The 17299-nt window shown below is 35.4% G+C and overlaps 3 protein-coding genes and 1 long non-coding RNA gene across 9 annotated transcripts; 1 reads left to right on the plus strand and 3 right to left on the minus strand.

The window, feature by feature from the left end:
• The first annotated feature begins 2154 nt into the window (after window positions 1–2154).
• LOC106336308 (F-box protein At1g52490-like) lies at window positions 2155–4505 on the plus strand. 4 transcript variants are annotated; one of them, XM_013775098.1, is made up of 3 exons: window positions 2155–2364; window positions 2445–2507; window positions 3215–4505. In XM_013775098.1, the coding sequence occupies exons 1-3, from the start codon at window positions 2298–2300 to the stop codon at window positions 4012–4014; spliced, it is 930 nt and encodes a 309-aa protein (XP_013630552.1). In that variant the 5' UTR covers window positions 2155–2297; the 3' UTR covers window positions 4015–4505. The 4 variants fall into 4 exon arrangements, with proteins under 4 accessions (XP_013630552.1, XP_013630553.1, XP_013630554.1 ...); XM_013775099.1 differs by lacking the exon at window positions 2445–2507; XM_013775100.1 differs by lacking the exons at window positions 2155–2364; window positions 2445–2507 and adding an exon at window positions 2514–2972 and having other exon boundaries at window positions 3180–4505.
• Window positions 4506–4522: 17 nt separating this feature from the next.
• Window positions 4523–5226, minus strand: LOC106336310. The gene is made up of 3 exons (XR_001268819.1): window positions 5111–5226; window positions 4897–4968; window positions 4523–4802 (listed from the first exon to the last, which is right to left on the minus strand). It is a non-coding gene; the product is annotated as an uncharacterized LOC106336310 (long non-coding RNA).
• Window positions 5227–6149: 923 nt separating this feature from the next.
• LOC106336309 (signal peptidase complex catalytic subunit SEC11C-like) lies at window positions 6150–6961 on the minus strand. The gene is made up of 5 exons (XM_013775102.1): window positions 6916–6961; window positions 6801–6846; window positions 6620–6707; window positions 6461–6518; window positions 6150–6373 (listed from the first exon to the last, which is right to left on the minus strand). Exons 1-5 carry the CDS (start codon window positions 6916–6918, stop codon window positions 6323–6325), a joined length of 246 nt encoding a protein of 81 aa, XP_013630556.1. The 5' UTR covers window positions 6919–6961; the 3' UTR covers window positions 6150–6322.
• Window positions 6962–9575: 2614 nt separating this feature from the next.
• LOC106335407 (coatomer subunit beta'-2-like) lies at window positions 9576–16152 on the minus strand. 3 transcript variants are annotated; one of them, XR_001268718.1, is made up of 25 exons: window positions 16023–16152; window positions 15747–15767; window positions 15594–15655; window positions 15363–15417; window positions 15141–15177; window positions 14704–15029; window positions 14470–14601; window positions 14228–14376; window positions 14018–14086; window positions 13637–13787; window positions 13474–13539; window positions 13082–13270; window positions 12817–12957; window positions 12597–12671; window positions 12329–12505; window positions 12153–12244; window positions 11953–12069; window positions 11573–11687; window positions 11411–11482; window positions 10981–11177; window positions 10795–10888; window positions 10593–10699; window positions 10363–10492; window positions 10054–10295; window positions 9576–9869 (listed from the first exon to the last, which is right to left on the minus strand). XR_001268718.1 is itself a non-coding variant. In XM_013773925.1 (25 exons), exons 1-25 carry the CDS (start codon window positions 16023–16025, stop codon window positions 9850–9852), a joined length of 2751 nt encoding a protein of 916 aa, XP_013629379.1. In that variant the 5' UTR covers window positions 16026–16152; the 3' UTR covers window positions 9576–9849. The 3 variants fall into 3 exon arrangements, 2 of the variants coding, with proteins under 2 accessions (XP_013629379.1, XP_013629378.1); XM_013773925.1 differs by having other exon boundaries at window positions 10142–10295; XM_013773924.1 differs by having other exon boundaries at window positions 10102–10295.
• Between the last annotated feature and the right edge of the window lie 1147 nt (window positions 16153–17299).

Genomic DNA, 17299 nt, shown 5'->3' on the forward strand with positions numbered 1-17299 from the left:
ACAATATATCTTAAATTATACATAATCTTCATAAAATATATTTACATATCTAAGACAACAACCACCTAAATGCAAATAAGAAATGAATCAAAATTTTAATATATAGAATAAAAAAAATATTACAGTTGAATTCACATGTGCAATCTAATTTACCCAAATGATAACTAGATCGACATGAAAACAGAAAAAAAAGATAACTACATCGACTGAAAAACAACAAAACCGATTAGATATAACATATATATAATCATATGTATAATTAAAGTAATATAATACTACTAATATAAATGATCCATATAAATAATTAATTAATTTAAAATTAAAAGTAAGTAGCAATCAGTTATATAATATATTTACTTTAAAAATATTTATATCCGTGCATGACCACGGAAAAAACAACTAGTTTATTTGTATTTATAAAGGTTAATACATTCGTTTACAAAAGAGGTTCATACATTCGTTGCAAAAGTGTTCTTCAATGTGTTGCTTGCGTCGGCAAGACGGTGAGCTTTTGGGTATAAATATATCACCTTCACTCTCAGCTTCGATATATTAAAAGTCAGAGGATGAGGAAGAGACGAAAGCACCGCTTCCATCTCCGGCGTTACTAGAGAGTTTTCCCCCGTGGCTGAAGACTGTAGTCATCTACGAGGTTCGAGCTCCAGAAGCTGGATGGATCTCTCTTTTGACATGAAATCGGTGTCTCTGGCACCGGTGGCGGCTCAGGTGAGAAAGAGCCGGAGAGGACCAAGGTCAAGAAGCTCGCAGTATGGAGGAGTCATCTTATATAGAGGAACTGGTATATGGGAATCTCATATTTGGTAACACTCATTTTTCTCAACTTTTATTTTGTACTTTGTGAGATCAAATCAAGAACTCCTTTTTATTTTATTTTTAAATACAGGGATTGTGGGAAACAACTTTATTTAGGCAAGATTAATAATTTTAAGTGATTGTTGATTTCATCTTTAACTCTCTTCTTGATTTCAATTTATAGGTGGTTTTGATACTGCTCATGCGGCTGCTAGGTACCTCTACATCATTCTTTGGGATTAGGTTTTGTATATGAATCAACTTTGACTTTGAGTTTTTTTTTTAATGAATACGTAGAGCTTTTGATCCAGCTGCTATCCACACAACCCACGTTGGTTGTCTCTGTGTTCAACATCGGAAATGGAGTGTATTGTTGAAAGATATATTTGAAAGTTTTTTTTTTGGTAAAAATGTAAAGAATATTATTTGAAAGGAGATATCTATATTATTAAAAGATAAGTACTCATTAAAAATACTCCTTAGTTTTTAAATTTAATTACAATTTCACGCCACTGAAAATTAAATTGAATTTCCTATTTTAATGCTTGTCTTTTTCAGTTATATTAATGTTGTTTTATTAAATAAATTTGAGTTAAATATAACTAAATCAACTTTAAAATACACCTATATATTAACAAACTATTGAAACAAATATTAACAAACTATTGAAATAACCTAAACTATGAAAACAATTTAAAAGTTAGCTTCCACGCTTTTGGTCTTATAATACGTATACATTACCATATATAAACAAATTAATGTTTATTACTATAACTTACCAATAAAATATTTTGCATATATATTAGACACGATTCACTTATGTTTAACCTTCCTTATTATAAACTTTTCGGAATATTATCATCAATTTTTTTTAATATAAAGGAATATTCCAGCAATATCAATTTCATATTTTGAATATAAAATTAACTTTATTTTCATGATTTAGTTAAAATATGCGGGTCAATTTAAATCCCCTCCAATTGGGTTTTTAAAATAGTTGTAACTCATTTTAAGTTTGATCCAAACGCATAATATACTAATAATACATTTCAATTATACAATTAAATATGAAAGAAATATCAATATAAATTTGATCCAACATAATATATTAATATATATATATATATACATCCAATCTTTTTGTATAGTTACATAACTGCTCGAACACTCATTTAATAAATATATTCATAACACGAAACAGTATCAATAAAAAAAATATATAATATACAATTGTTACATAAACACCCGTGCGGTCGCACGGATCAAGCTCTAGGATAACTTTAAAACTATATCTACTGCAATTTCCCTTAAATTCTATTTTTTATCGATAACAATATTTTCTACATCCGCTCAGCCACACAACCCACGTTGGTTGTCTCTGTGTTCAACATAGGAAAGGAGTATATTAAGAAAAAGTATTCATTTTTTCATTCAGTCTTCCTGACCAAAAAAAAAAAGAAAAAGGAGAAAGAATAATAAATTGAATGCATTTGATATATTTACCCTCAGTGGTTTCGAGGAATTTAGATCTAATGGAGAGTGATTATCAAGGTAACGAAATTTTCAGAAATAGGCAAATTTTCATTTACCGTTTTGATGGGATTTGTTTTGAGTACTTATGTGTGTTTCAGCTGCAAAGAGGCAGAGTGAAAACGAGAAGAGTATTTCTCTGTCACTGTCAGATGAATCTGAAGGTTGATTACGCAAACCTAGTTTTAAAGTTTGCTCTCATAGGCTCTTTTAAGTTTAGATTTAGATCTCGAGTGCTAAAGTTTTAGATCTGGATCTGGTTTTTGATTATGAAGCTTGGAACAAAAGAAAAGGAATTATTAGGATGTTCCAAAATTTTGTGGTTTCCTTATTCGGATACTTATTTTCCTTTTGAGTTTGGTTCTGACCTCTGTGCAAATCTAACATTAGATCGAGCTCCAAAGTGTACTTGGTTCGTGTCTTTCTATTTTCCTATCTTTCAGCCATAAGGATAAAATAGTAATAGCATAAACCCTAAAAACATTTACATATATTATTTTTCCTTCGCCGTTTCGTATTATTTGTACGACTTTAGATCGACCTCTAGCTCCAGAGTGTAGTTGGTTCGCATCATACGGTCAAAGTGTAATAAACCCTAATATATATAATTATCTTTTCTTAGCCGTTTTGTTTTTTTTTGGTAATCCAGGGTTGGCCGGCTTCACCCGGGAGGGTATGTCCTGAGCCCGAAGGCCCAGTACCCGCTTCGTGACATGGATGAGCAGTTCGCCTCCGGCTAGCGTCGAACCCGGAAGCATGACAATTGGCCCCCAAGACTCTAACCAGTAGAGCTGACTCATCCCGTCTTCTTAGCCGTTTTGTTTCTTAGCCGTTTCGTTTCTTCAAGTTCTTTTTTTCATCTGTTTCACAGATCGGTATTCTCCCATGTTAAGTGTTTGCAAAAGGACAAGAAAGACAGTCACCGGAGATTTGTGTCTTCCTTTGGATATAATAGTGGAGATACTCAAGAAACTCCCGACAAAGTCACTTGTGAGGTTCCGAAGCGTCTCCAAGCAATGGTCAACCATTATCAGCAGCGACAGAGACTTGATCGAGTCTATAGTCACTCGCTCTCTCAGACATCCGCCCCTGAAGCTTCCTGTCTTCATCTTCCACCATTGTGTGCCTGAAACGTTCTTCACTGTTTCCCCTGTTTTCTCTCCGACCACCACCGACCATGTAGTAACTATCCCTCGACCAAGCCGTCCCTGCACCCTCCACTATCAATACTCCCGAGGCTTGATATGTTGCTCTTCTTTCGAATCTCATTTGGTTACCATATACAACCCTACCACCAGGCAGGTTTTTCCGTTACCCGAGATCCAAGCCCCAACAAGGTCCGGATTGAGTTCATGCTTCTTTGGCTACGACCCTATCACGTATCAATACAAAGTCTTGTCCATTATTTTCGACTGTGACGAGCGGAAGCAAACTTATCATGTTTTCACATTGGGATGTAAGCAATCTTGGAGGAAAGTGAAAGGCATTGATGAAGATTCCTATCCAAACGATTACAGTGTATGCATCGACGGGACTATCTACTACAGCGCATACAGAAAACCTCGTGAGACTATTTTGCTGAGTTTCGACCTTAGGTCCGAAAGATTTGATCGCGTCTTGCATTATCAAAAGCATTGTTGTTGGCTCGTATTAATCATCAACGTCTGGTAAAGCACCTAGGTAAGTTGGGATGCATATGTTGTAACGACGGCGACACAAGTATCTGGATTATGGATGATGCCAAAAAACAAGAATGGTCGAGAACAATCCTTTGCTTGCCAAACTACCCAGTGAAGTTGTTAGGAGCTGATGTGGATACCTTCTCTGGTGCCACCCCTGCTGGAGAGATTTATGCAACTCAATGCAACTATTTCTTTGATAAGTCATTGTATGGTTACTACTATGACATGAACCAAAACAGCTTTAGAAGAGTTCATATCGAAGGTGGTGTTCGCGATAAAACAAAGAAGCGTAGGTATTGTGTTGAAGTATTTGCGATTCATGATCATGTCGAGAATACAATGTCGTTGTAACAATTTTCTTTTGTATTTACTTCTTCTCAGTTACTTAAGTGTTATATACGACGACCCACTGCTTTTATGCTTTGCAAGTGCAGTTTGGCTGGCGACCATCTATATACATTTGGATTCTTTTCCTCTTTACTTTGACACTTGGTTAGAATTTACAACAAAATTTTATGTTTATCATGAGAGTTGTGTGTCATTCTTCACCCTAAGAATTAGGCATGGACATAAAAAACTGAAACACGAATCCAAAGCTGAACCCAACCAAAATAAAGGTATTGGATTTGTTACATATCCAGCAAATAACCCGATCAGGTTTCATATTTTGATACTTCAGATAATAACCTGAAAAAATCAGAATCATATAGGTGATAATGAGGAAATCTAGAGAAACTTTACCATAATGACACGATGGACAATTGGAATATCACGACCCTAAAAAGAGAAGCATGAATCAAAATACGAGTTAGGAGAAAGATCCCACGATGAATCACTGAATCAAAACTAAGCAAAAGAAAAGGAAACTTACATCAATATTGAAAACAACAATCTCGCCAGCTCGAATGGGGTCCTTACTCATGTGCAAGAACAATATATCACCCTACACGATACCAAATTCATTCCACTATTGAGTAAAACAGAAATATGTTGACCCTCAAAATAGATTATCAGTTACATATCCGTCTAGATAGAAGCAAGCAACACCGCTACAAAATGTAAGCCATTTCAGTGATTTCATTTACCCTCTGAAAACCAGGTTCCATGCTTTCGGAGAGAACAACCACGACAAGGGAATCACTTCCAGTGACACAAATCAAAGCTTTCCATATGATCAAAGCAGACGTGACAATCATCCCTATCAGACAACAAATTGAGATTAGGGTGTCAAATTAGTGTCTAGATGGACATTTTCTGTTTAAAGACATTGATAGTATAAACTCAATTAAAACCATGCCTAAATATGACTAAACCCAAATAAAACTATTGTTGATTTGTACGCATAATTTGGATTTGAGATGTGGTAGATATTTATTAAATAACCAGATTAAGACCCTTCTCTTGCACGGAATGAACATTGTATTTATAAATTATATTACATATTATATATTCTTTTATATATTATAAAATAATATATATGTTGGATAATGAAAAAGTCAGTAACTATTACGTATATAATTGAATTGATGTGAATACGTAAATAAATTTTATTAATCCAAACGATAACTTTTTTCTATTTTATATAATTAAATTTACATAATATATACATAGATAAATAATATATTTTTAATATCGATATATGTTAAATGATGCGTTCTACTCATTTGTATCTTTTAAAACAAAAAATTTAAATCGCTGATAACAAAAAATTTAAATCGCTGATAACAAAAAATTTAAATCGCTGATAACAAAAAATTTAAATCGCTGATAACAAAAAATTTAAATCGCTGATAACAAAAAATTTAAATCGCTGATAACAAAAAATTTAAATCGCTGATAACAAAAAATTTAAATCGCTGATAACAAAAAATTTAAATCGCTGATAACAAAAAATTTAAATCGCTGATAACAAAAAATTTAAATCGCTGATAACAAAAAATTTAAATCGCTGATAACAAAATTTTCATTGTGCGATGTTTTTGAAAGTTTTAGTAATTTATAATTTTTATAAACATTCAATGCAAATTTTAAATTTTAAATATTAAGTTGTCAGTATTTGTTCAAATTGATTTTCCAACAAGTCTTTTCATAAGAAGGCAAATCTTGATTTTAAGGTAATCTCCATGATTAAAACTTAGCTTTCTGATTGTACTATTTTTAACTGGTCTAGACCACAAAATGACCTTTTAACTTGTTTTATTCTCCATTGAAACAACAAAGACTCAAATCAACAACTAGATTATGATAAACCAAAGGGCTTGCATGCAGAGTCCATTCCTTTTCAAAAAAGACTCAAATCAATCTTTGGACGATATAACGAGTAAACCCAATGTACCTATGAGAATATACTGTAAGAAGAACAAGAGAAGATGCAAAAATGTCATAGAGTATTCATCACGGATGGATCATAGAGCGAGAACAGAGAATGTATTGACCTTGATGATAGGTTTTTCTGTCATGATTATAGTCACCCATCCAACATAAGGCAAGAAGCTGAAGCAGAAAAAAAAAGAAGGTAAAACCATTTATGAGTAACTACAGATTAATTCCGGTTTAAACACTATACAAATAAGTGATTAAAGTAAATTAATTACCCGACAGCACGACCCATTATATGATGTCGATTAAGCCAAAGCTGACCTTTAGCATAGAGAAGTCTATCATCTTCAGGGTTATTGTCACCTGGAAACAATAGAAATGAACATGTGAATGGGCGTTGGATAATAACAAATATTATAAACAACTAAACTAACTTTAGATCAATAAAACCGGCACCTTTTGTCAAAACATCGACTTCTCCAGTATTTTCCCTTTCGTGAACCTGTAATGTAATAACCTGAAAAAATCAGAATCATATAGGTGATAATGAGGAAATCTAGAGAAACTTTACCATAATGACACGATGGACAATTGGAATATCACGACCCTAAAAAGAGAAGCATGAATCAAAATACGAGTTAGGAGAAAGATCCCACGATGAATCACTGAATCAAAACTAAGCAAAAGATTTGATCGCGTCTTGCATTATCAAAAGCATTGTTGTTGGCTCGTATTAATCATCAACGTCTGGTAAAGCACCTAGGTAAGTTGGGATGCATATGTTGTAACGACGGCGACACAAGTATCTGGATTATGGATGATGCCAAAAAACAAGAATGGTCGAGAACAATCCTTTGCTTGCCAAACTACCCAGTGAAGTTGTTAGGAGCTGATGTGGATACCTTCTCTGGTGCCACCCCTGCTGGAGAGATTTATGCAACTCAATGCAACTATTTCTTTGATAAGTCATTGTATGGTTACTACTATGACATGAACCAAAACAGCTTTAGAAGAGTTCATATCGAAGGTGGTGTTCGCGATAAAACAAAGAAGCGTAGGTATTGTGTTGAAGTATTTGCGATTCATGATCATGTCGAGAATACAATGTCGTTGTAACAATTTTCTTTTGTATTTACTTCTTCTCAGTTACTTAAGTGTTATATACGACGACCCACTGCTTTTATGCTTTGCAAGTGCAGTTTGGCTGGCGACCATCTATATACATTTGGATTCTTTTCCTCTTTACTTTGACACTTGGTTAGAATTTACAACAAAATTTTATGTTTATCATGAGAGTTGTGTGTCATTCTTCACCCTAAGAATTAGGCATGGACATAAAAAACTGAAACACGAATCCAAAGCTGAACCCAACCAAAATAAAGGTGTTGGATTTGTTTCATATCCAGCAAATAACCCGATCAGGTTTCATATTATTGATACTTCAGATATCGGGTTTGGTTCAGTCGGTTTTATCTAAGAGTTCGTTGTGTGTTTTTTTAAGGCAGTTATTGGTTCCCAAGCTGCAAAGAAACAGAGCGGTTCGGTTATACCAGAACGGATGGTCAGGTGTCTGTGGCTATTTCAACCAATAAAATGTATGCCTTATCCTCTGTTTCATGTCCTACTTGTAGCTGCTGCTACAAAAGAGATCTTCAACAACTAAAGTTCACTGACTTGTGTCAATCTTTTGAAGGTATATTTACAAAGTCATTGGGATGAGTTGAAGAATCATTGGTAATATGTATATTGAACCAAATGAAACTGCATCCACACAGTTCACTCTCTCGGACTTTTGAGCAAATATTTTCTGATCCAGGAAAACAAAAACAGCACAAATTGAAAAGTTAAACACAGCATAAAACAGAGAGAGTTATCCAAAAGAAATCTCAAAACTACAAGATGGATATAGCAAAACAATACCTTGATCTCGAGTCTTAGAGCCTGTTTGTTTCAACAAAACAAAAACGAAAGAAAGAAAGAAACCAGTAGTCAGTCATTACTCAAATATCGTGAATTAAAAAACACACAGAAACTTCACCAAAACCTCTTCAACAGAATCAACAATGGAACTTCAACCAAACAAATCATACACAGAACAGCTAAAAAGCCTAAAACCTAATACAAAGCGCAAGCAAAATTCTTATGCACCCAAGCGCAAAAAAAAAAAAAAAGAAAAAAAAGAAGACAATTACAGATATTTTCAAAATGAAACCGCCATGATTCTTAATCAAATTATTGTTTTTGATAAGGTGTATAAGTATTTGAGTAATAAAAATGGACTGGACTTTAATTTGATAAAAAAAAAATTCAATTGATATCAAGTCAGATATTTTCGGTTTGGTATAAGTGATTTCAGGTCAGATATTTTCGGTTTGATAAAAAATCAAGTGAATTTTTTTCGATGAGTAACAGAGTAAGATGTATTGATATCACTTGATTTTGTCTCTCATTTTCTCAGCTACAAAGGCCAACTCATCAAATCACTGGTTTTGATCCTTCTCCTAATGAGATCTTCCATGATCAAGCAGCTAACCTCTCACGCTGAGAACTACTTCATAGACTGTTGCACCACGCTCTCTCCATCCTCCATCGAGATATTCAAACAAAAACGACTCAGCTGAGAAGGCAACTTTCTCGTTCTCTTCTCCTGTCTCTGTGGAAACCTCCTGCTTTGTAGGAAACCCACTACCTTCACTCTTCTTGACAATGGAAGATCCAGTAGCGCCGAAAACGGAAGGATTATTTCGGTTTGAAAGGCCAAAGCCGAAGAGAGATACAGAACTAGTTGAACCGTCCTGACAAACCACACCGAATGAGAATAAAGAACCAGAAGCCTCTGTACTGGCGACTCCGGTGAATGCGTTTTTGCTGCTTGAATGCTGTTGGTCGGAACTGTAATCATGAATTAACTTTTTCATCAGATGTCTTTCCACATTGATTACCATTATCCTCATCTTTAGCTTTTCAGTATCTTTGACATCAATCTTCCTTCGTTTTTCCTCTCGAGAAACACATGTAAATTGATTCAATGACTGTTAAATATATAGGAATTTTTTAATATTTCAACTTTTCTTCTTGAAAAATGAACTTTTTGTTTTATATGTTATGTTCAATATAACATATATATATCATGCTTCAGTTAAATCAACGAATCACCTTCTACTAAATCCTAGGCTTCACATTTTACAAGTGTTGCTTGAACATGAATATTACATGCATTAAGAAGAACAATCAGATGAAATTGAAGTACTTGTAATAAAGAACAAAAACATGTAACAATATATGAATCTCCCTCAGTGCAAAAGAAACGACAATATAGGACACTAGCCACACTACCAATTCTCTCGACTCTCTTTTCATCTAAATCCTCCCCACAAAAAAAAAGCTTAGTCCAAAAAAACAGAACTTTTATTACAAATGGATTCAAATACTTGAATGAATGTGGTTCAAGAAAGAAAGAACGTTGCCACCTCTCCATAACAGCCATTCCCATAAACTGTAATCTCTACTGACGCGGTGTAAGCACTGCAACAAAACACACAAACAAACCATAAAGATCATTAAGTTACAAAAGAAAAAACTATAGAAGAACAGACACGACCGGATACAACTTGGTATCATGTTTCAAGAACCTAAGTCAGGTCGTAGATACAACTTGGTATCATTCCTAAAGAAAATGCATTATCATATGGGGAATCAAATTAATCACCAGAAGACAAAAAATTTCAGACTCTTTCAACACTTGGCCATGACTAACTTGCTATTTTAGGCTGATGGGTTTCCTTCACTATTCGTACCCCACTCTTCGTCAGCCTCACTTCCGTTAACAAGAACAGCTCCATCGGTTGAGTCACCATCAACAACTTCTTCTCGTTGTTGTTCATCGTGTTGTTCCTCTACATCGTCATCATTCTTCTCTTCATCACCGTTTTCTTCTGCTACCTCCTCCTCCTGAGAAGAAGATAAAAGATTCAGCTGTTTGATTAACAAATTACGCAGGAATAAACGAATGACTCACCCCGTGCTCTATATCTCCATTTTCAAGAGACTCCTCTTCTTCAACTTGCAAGTTTCTAAAGGCTTCAACGAGGGTCATGGAAGACCTATCAGCATGGCTAGGATAATTTTCTGCAGCTGTATAAACTCCCCTGTAAACCAAGATTACAGAGAGGTCTAAGCATCACACTGTGTAATCATAAGACATATCAGTGCAAGGATGCACTAGGTAGTAATGATCTGCTTGATTACCTTGTCTCTGAAGCTTTGGCTTCGACGGAAAGAGCAACTTGCCAATCTTCAAAAAGATTTGAGTACTCCTCGGGATCAGCCAAAGATTCTGCTGCTTTTGAATTAATCTGTGTACAAGTGATAGGCAACTTTAAACCACAACAATCTTTCTCGATGACCACAAATCAACATACACTGACTATAGGATCACAGGGAAAAAAACCTTGCTGAGATCTTTCCTCCAAAGAGCTACTATCTCAGATACTTTGCTTGGAAGATATGATCTTGCCATCAGAGCAGCTTCAGGTATCCGGTTGCTGGAGAAAGATAACATCGTCACACAGATAAGCAAAGGTCAATGAATTTGATTTTTCAAAAACTCCCAAGTGAATACAACTAATGACTTTACCTCTCCACCAATAAGTCCAAACAATCTTCCAATTTTCCCAGCATGAATAGGCAAAGATAGGCGACATTGTTCTTCCCTTGTTCTTTAGCAAGTGTTGCAAGTTTTGACGCACCTTCAGCATCTCCAATAGAAGAATAAAGTAGTAACAAACCACTCAAATCCATCGCATATTTCATGCATTCCTCTGCCATTTGTAGCTGCCATGATGACATTCAAATGCAACAAGTTAGCTGGAAGTCCACACATCAGAGACAAACAGGGGCAAGAAAAAATATATTTTTTAAGTTCATATTGATCTCTCGTCCAACTCTATAAAAGAACTAAGAATCATAATTTAAATAAAGTGATATACCATTTACTCCAAAGGTTTTTTGTCTTTCTACTATCGTTACAAAACATGAGGAAGAAAATGCAAAGAGAAAAGATATACCTTCCCGGAAGACATTGCTAACTCTCCTAATTGCTTCCACTTAGACTCGCTCTGTGCTTCTACAGCTATTTCCTACAAACATATAATCAAAAATAAGTTAACATATCGTCACTATACAAGAAGCAAAAAACGCATATCAATCATCACACATTAAATCACCACCTGCGCAATGTCAAGTCTAGCCAGTTGTATGGCCAACTCAAATCTGTAGTCAGGATCTGTCGCAGCTTCCAGAGCCTCTTCAACCATTCCTCGTGACTCCAAGAAATGAGCAACACTGATAGTGAACAAAAATTCAGAAATAGATAAAGAGATATCCACAAAACAACCATAGATGTGCAGCAATGTTCAACATCAGACTAAGTAGATCTAGACACCACATATTTCTAAGAGAATAATCGTTGTATTACTTCCTAAAGAAGTATATGAGTCATTAAACTATAATACTGCCAAAGACATCACAGAGCAAAAGATTAAGTGCGATAAAAAATGAACCGCATATAAACAAAAAAAGTTTAGATACTAATTGATAATATAATTACTTGTTATGCTGATCTTTAGGAATTGTAGGTAAGATTTCACTGGCTTTGGCTAGATCACCTCGCATCACAAGAGTCTTGTACTCAATCAGGCTTAGCAGCAACGTGTATCCTATAACACTGCATCCCAAAAAAAATACAGGAGAACGTGATATCAGAAACTAAGCCAATCTGACATAAACACACCAAAGTTAGGGACTTACTTGAATTCTTTGTCTACAAGGAATACCCGACTTTGATTTGCAAGATAGCCCAATAAATACATTGGGCGGTCCAAATGATACATTGTGGTTACCTAGCATTAAGATGTTAGCAACTACCATCAGACTTTGTTCATAACAATAGTCAAATTAGAGTAAGAAAGAGATATGCACAATACCTCGCCTCCGACACAGTAGTTAAGCTTCCAGGAAGCGTTGTTGTAAATGAAACAGTCACCAACCCATATACCTGTCCTAACACGTTCATCGTTCTCATGGAGAACCTCAAAAGCATCCTCAACACCTTCTTCCTCCGTAGATCTTCCACTATCAAAATGTGAAGAAACTAACTCTCGCTGTAAAACAGGATCACCATAGTAAGCACTTGGACTGTCCAACAATTGCATAGAGAAATTCACAGATAGTGTTTTTGGACAGAATCCTCACGTTGTATTTCAAGATGTAGAATGACGTGTCACTAGCAATGGCTACTAAATCACCACTGTCAGCCCAATACAGATTCTGCAAACATTGGCAACAAAAAGAATTAGAGAAGAAATAAACGACGACAACCTCCAAATGAAGCTAATAACGTCAACTTCCACTATTTCAAATAGGCCACTAAGTGAACTTCTCACAACAAACTGAGCCAAGTTAACTGCGATACCTTTACAGTGACGTCAATACGTTGAATAAGCCTACATTCAGCCCAATCATAAAAGCAGATGAAATCATTTGAACACATAGCTAACAGGGCTCCTCCAAAGATCTTCTCAGCGGAGAAAGTAGGGCGGATACTCCTCTTTTCCTGAAAACATCTTTTGTGAGTGAGCTAGATCCGAAAATGGCTATCTCCATGACAAGTAACAATAATAACCATAGAAACATGCTCCAACAAAACGTCTTAGAACGGACAGACGGGGCATACGAACCTGGAAATTTTTGCTAAATGTCTTGATCTTTGTTGAGCTTTCTCTTACAGCACACTCCCCCTCAGACGACCAAACGAATTCCAGTCCAGAACCAAATGACCTATTTCTCCAAGCCAAAGCCGTGTAGATTATATACTCTCCGTCTCCACAGACTACGACAAACCTCCCATTTGGATTGTGTTTCAAGCTCTGAAAATCAGAATACCCACATATGAGACACAGATAAGCAGAGATCAAATATATATTCTGAAGATGACACGCTTAACGATACCCACAACTTTGAGGCACGTGCCTATCATACCAGTTGTTCAGAAATCTTTTGCCCAAATAAACTATATAATTCCCCCAAACATCACAAACTATTGGATCGAGTGCTGAATAATAACACTCACTTGTGGATAAAGATCACAAGTCCCCAGCTCTTTAACAGCCAAGGGCAACCTCTCTCCATCAGTAACCTAAGGTAGAGAAGAAAAGGACAATAGCATCAGCCAAACAAATAAACAAATAGGTCATCCTATGGGACAGTATAGGAGTTACAAGTACGGCCTATACCTCGTAGTCTGCACCAATACTTTTGATGTTCGCAGTCTGAATTTCATTATGTTTAGCCCATATGATTTTTCCAGTATTGTCCATGCTAGCGACAGGAATTTCCCGTCCAAGTTTAACCATGATGGTTCCTTCATCATATCCGATCACAACCCTGTTAAGTGAAAACAAAAAGGTTTACGGTTAGGCAGGACAACTCAATGGAGTACTAAAAACAAGTCGTGCTCTCAATATCTAAGAACCCTAATCTTTACAAATTGTTAGGGAGAACAACAAACAAGCACAAGGGTGTCTATCAACTGAGAGAGATCATCTACTCCCTCATAACAATTCTGGCAAGTATCCAGTTATTAATACGAGGGAGGAAAAATCCAAAAAACATACCGGCGAGAACTTTTAATGTAACCAATGGCCCAAACTCTCTCGAGGCCATAATTTAATGTGTTCTCTAGCCTGCAAGAAAAAACATAGACATTAGGAAATTTGGATTACAAACGTAAGAACAATATAAGCATTGGTAATGGCGGAAATGTGCACAAGAATGAATCCCAACTGACAATGATATAGATAGGCATACAAGTCATATTGTACTACCTGTACGTAGTTGCATGCCAGATACGAACGGTGCCATCTTCAGAACCTGTGATTATAATTGGAAGCTCTGGATGGAAACATACTGCCGACACATTGTGTGTGTGCCCGTCTAGCGTCTGGACACAACTTTTTGTTTGATAGTCCCAGACCTGATTCCAGAAACTCAACTAGTAAATAACCTGAAGGCACATAATGTCCAGTAGAAACGTCTCATCTAACAGAGCAATGAACAGGAAGCAGACCTTAGCAGTGTGATCATCAGAGCCGGTAATTAAATAGGGCTTGTCACCACCGGTGAAATAATCTACACAGTTTACTCCTTTCTGATGGGCATCCAGTGTAAAATTTGGGTCGGGTGAGCCAAGATTCCAGATCTGAAGATGAGCAAGCATGCAAACATAGAATGAGCTAACACTTTCCAGAGCCTTATGCAGACTAAGCCATAATCAAATTACAAGCATAGACCATTTCAGCACCTTTATGGTGCGATCAAGTGATGCACTGGCAAAAGTGTTGGTGTCTTTTGGATTAAATGTGACTTGCATCACATAGTGCGAGTGTCCCTCGAATATCTGAGTGCAAGCCCAACCCTTTTCCCAGTCCCAAAGCTTTATGACCATATCATCGGAGGATGACAGCACATATGGTAACGTTGGATGAACAGCCACACATCTAATGTAGTCTGAATGAGCCTCAAACACTTTAACCGTGTCCATGGTATTGTAATTGTATACACGGATATACAAATCATCAGCTCCTGCCACAACCCATTGCTTCCGTGCTATAAACTTGGCTGACCGAACTGCAAAGCCATAATATAAGAAATCAGCATAAGTAACAAACTAGACAAGAGTATACAGTACATACATCAAAAAAAAAAAAAAAAAAAAAAAAAAAAAAGAAAGACGTATACCTGGTAAGTCGGTCACCTCGAAAGACTGTGCCATCACCTGAGGATTATTAAGCAAGATTCAAATTAGAATATGTTCCACAGTCTACAAGTCTATGAGGAGACTGCAAAACCTCATCGCATACAGAAAGAAAAATAATATTTCAGTTGCATTTTTGGTCATTCCTTATCACAAACTAGTTCACTGAAAAATATGTGCATATGAAAATCAAATTATTCACCCACCTGTGTCTGGTAGTTCCATATACACAAGGTTCCAGAATACAAACTTGCTAGAATCCTGCAAGATAATGTGATATCAGGTTCCAGTCATGAACAAAGGTAAAAAAAAAAAAAAAAAAAAACTTTAAAAGCAACACTCCACAAAAATGAAGGATAACAAGTTGGTCCAAAGTTGTCTCTCAATCACTACAACTAAGATGCATGAGAGAGCCCAATCAAAATCTAGAAAATTACCATGGTTCTGTAGGATGCAGATCCACAGATTTCACTCTCTCAGACCTTTGAGCAAATTTTTTCTGATCCAACAAAATAAATAAAAAAACAAATCGAATTATATCAAACACAGTGAATGATCTATAAGAGAAAAAAAAATCCCCAAATGAATACCTTGATCTCGAGTCTGAGAGGCTGTTTCAACAAACAAACAAACAAAAGAAACCAGTAGTCAGTACTCTCAACTATAAATAAAACACACATTCTTTCGATTCCATGCCACCGGCAATAACGCTACTCGAAATTTTTCAAATAATCAGATCATACAAATCGAATTGAGACAGCACGAACCCACTCAAACTAACGCTTAAATCACAGAAGAAATCGAGATCGCATCGTACACCGATTCACTCGAGAGATCTGAAGAGAGGAGAGATTCTCAGTACTCACCATGTTTGCAGATTAACCTGCAGGAGAAAGGCTAGCTGTGTGCCCTTGGGATCTCTCGTATTATCGCTTTAAATCTGTAAATCGGAGATCCAAGAACGAACGATGTTTTACCTCTGTGTGGTAACAATAAAAAAAAAAAAAAAAAAAAATATCATTAAGAAAGAAATTCCATTTTTGCTTGACAATTACGAACGAGTGAACGAGTGAGTAAGATATTTACGATATTGCGACTTCAGGTTGGGCTCATCAAAGGCCCATTATATTTATTAGTCAAACTTTTCGGGAAGAGCCCATTTTAAAAGGCCTGAAATCCTAATAGAAAGAGGAGGCTAAGGCGAATTGTGGATAATGTTCTTAGATGGAAAATACCAAACTGTTATAAGATAAGCATTGAAATGATCATCCACTTCTTTACCAAACTCAAGCACTATGATCATCCACTCCTTTACCAACTCAAGCACTAGGATCATCTACTCATCAAGCACTATGATCACCCACTCATTTACCAAATTAAGCACCATCTTTGTTATTTTATGTATTGTTGTTCACTATAAATACCATCACTCATCTCACTCTTTTGTACACCAAAAAAAATAACAAGACTTTATAGTCAAAGAATCATTACATTTTCTTCTTCCTTCTTATAATAAAATTGATTAGATAAATCAATTTGCATAAAGTTGGCAGTGATATAAATTTGTTTATTAAATTGATTGATAGGTTAAACTTTGTTAAATAGCATGAGAGTAATAATATAGTCTATATAATAATTACTACGAAAGTTTTATTTATTTTCTGATATAATAAGACACCTTTGTTAATACATATTTATATATATTTGAAATATTTTGATTTTATTACCATTTATATTGAGGATTTTAAGTTTAAAGCTTGACTCTAAAAGATCCATAAGTTTTGGAAGATAATATATATAAAAAAGGTATTATCACCTGAAGTGATTACCTAAAGCTCATTTTGTATTTTGCATTTAAAGATTACAAGACCTGAAGTCGGTAAATAAAGCCAACTATGTTGGATGTTAAGTTTAAAAGTAAAATTTCTTCAAGAAATTTTTTTATGATGCATATATATTGAAAAATATCTATTGATAAATCACGTCTAGTTGATTATGATTCATTCTCCTGAAGAGAATATGACATTTAAAAACTCATAAATTGTGGTTTTAGACGTGAGCATAAATGAGGTCAAGGTCCAAAGAGTTTCTTTATAGAACTCATACTCTCACTTAAAGTTGAGAAAATAAACATGGTAATAAA

This window comes from Brassica oleracea, chromosome C3 (genome assembly GCF_000695525.1).
Source record: "Brassica oleracea var. oleracea cultivar TO1000 chromosome C3, BOL, whole genome shotgun sequence".
NCBI lineage: Eukaryota > Viridiplantae > Streptophyta > Magnoliopsida > Brassicales > Brassicaceae > Brassica > Brassica oleracea.

Excerpts from the sequence above, each read along its gene's own strand:
- LOC106335407 (XM_013773924.1), bottom strand. Across the intron at positions 13,788-14,017 it reads TACATTAAAAGTTCTCGCCG|GGTTGTGATCGGATATGATG; the intron begins GTATGTTTTTTG and ends TTCACTTAACAG. Across the intron at positions 11,178-11,410 it reads TAGCAATGTCTTCCGGGAAG|CTACAAATGGCAGAGGAATG; the intron begins GTATATCTTTTC and ends TCATCATGGCAG.
- LOC106336308 (XM_013775098.1), top strand. The coding sequence starts at position 2,298 with ATGCATTTGATATATTTACCCTCAGTGGTTTCGAGGAATTTAGATCTA. Across the intron at positions 2,365-2,444 it reads AATGGAGAGTGATTATCAAG|CTGCAAAGAGGCAGAGTGAA; the intron begins GTAACGAAATTT and ends TGTGTGTTTCAG. Across the intron at positions 2,508-3,214 it reads ACTGTCAGATGAATCTGAAG|ATCGGTATTCTCCCATGTTA; the intron begins GTTGATTACGCA and ends TCTGTTTCACAG.
- LOC106336309 (XM_013775102.1), bottom strand. Across the intron at positions 6,708-6,800 it reads AGTCGATGTTTTGACAAAAG|GTGACAATAACCCTGAAGAT; the intron begins GTGCCGGTTTTA and ends TATTGTTTCCAG. Across the intron at positions 6,374-6,460 it reads CAGAAAAACCTATCATCAAG|TATATTCTCATAGGTACATT; the intron begins GTCAATACATTC and ends TTCTTCTTACAG.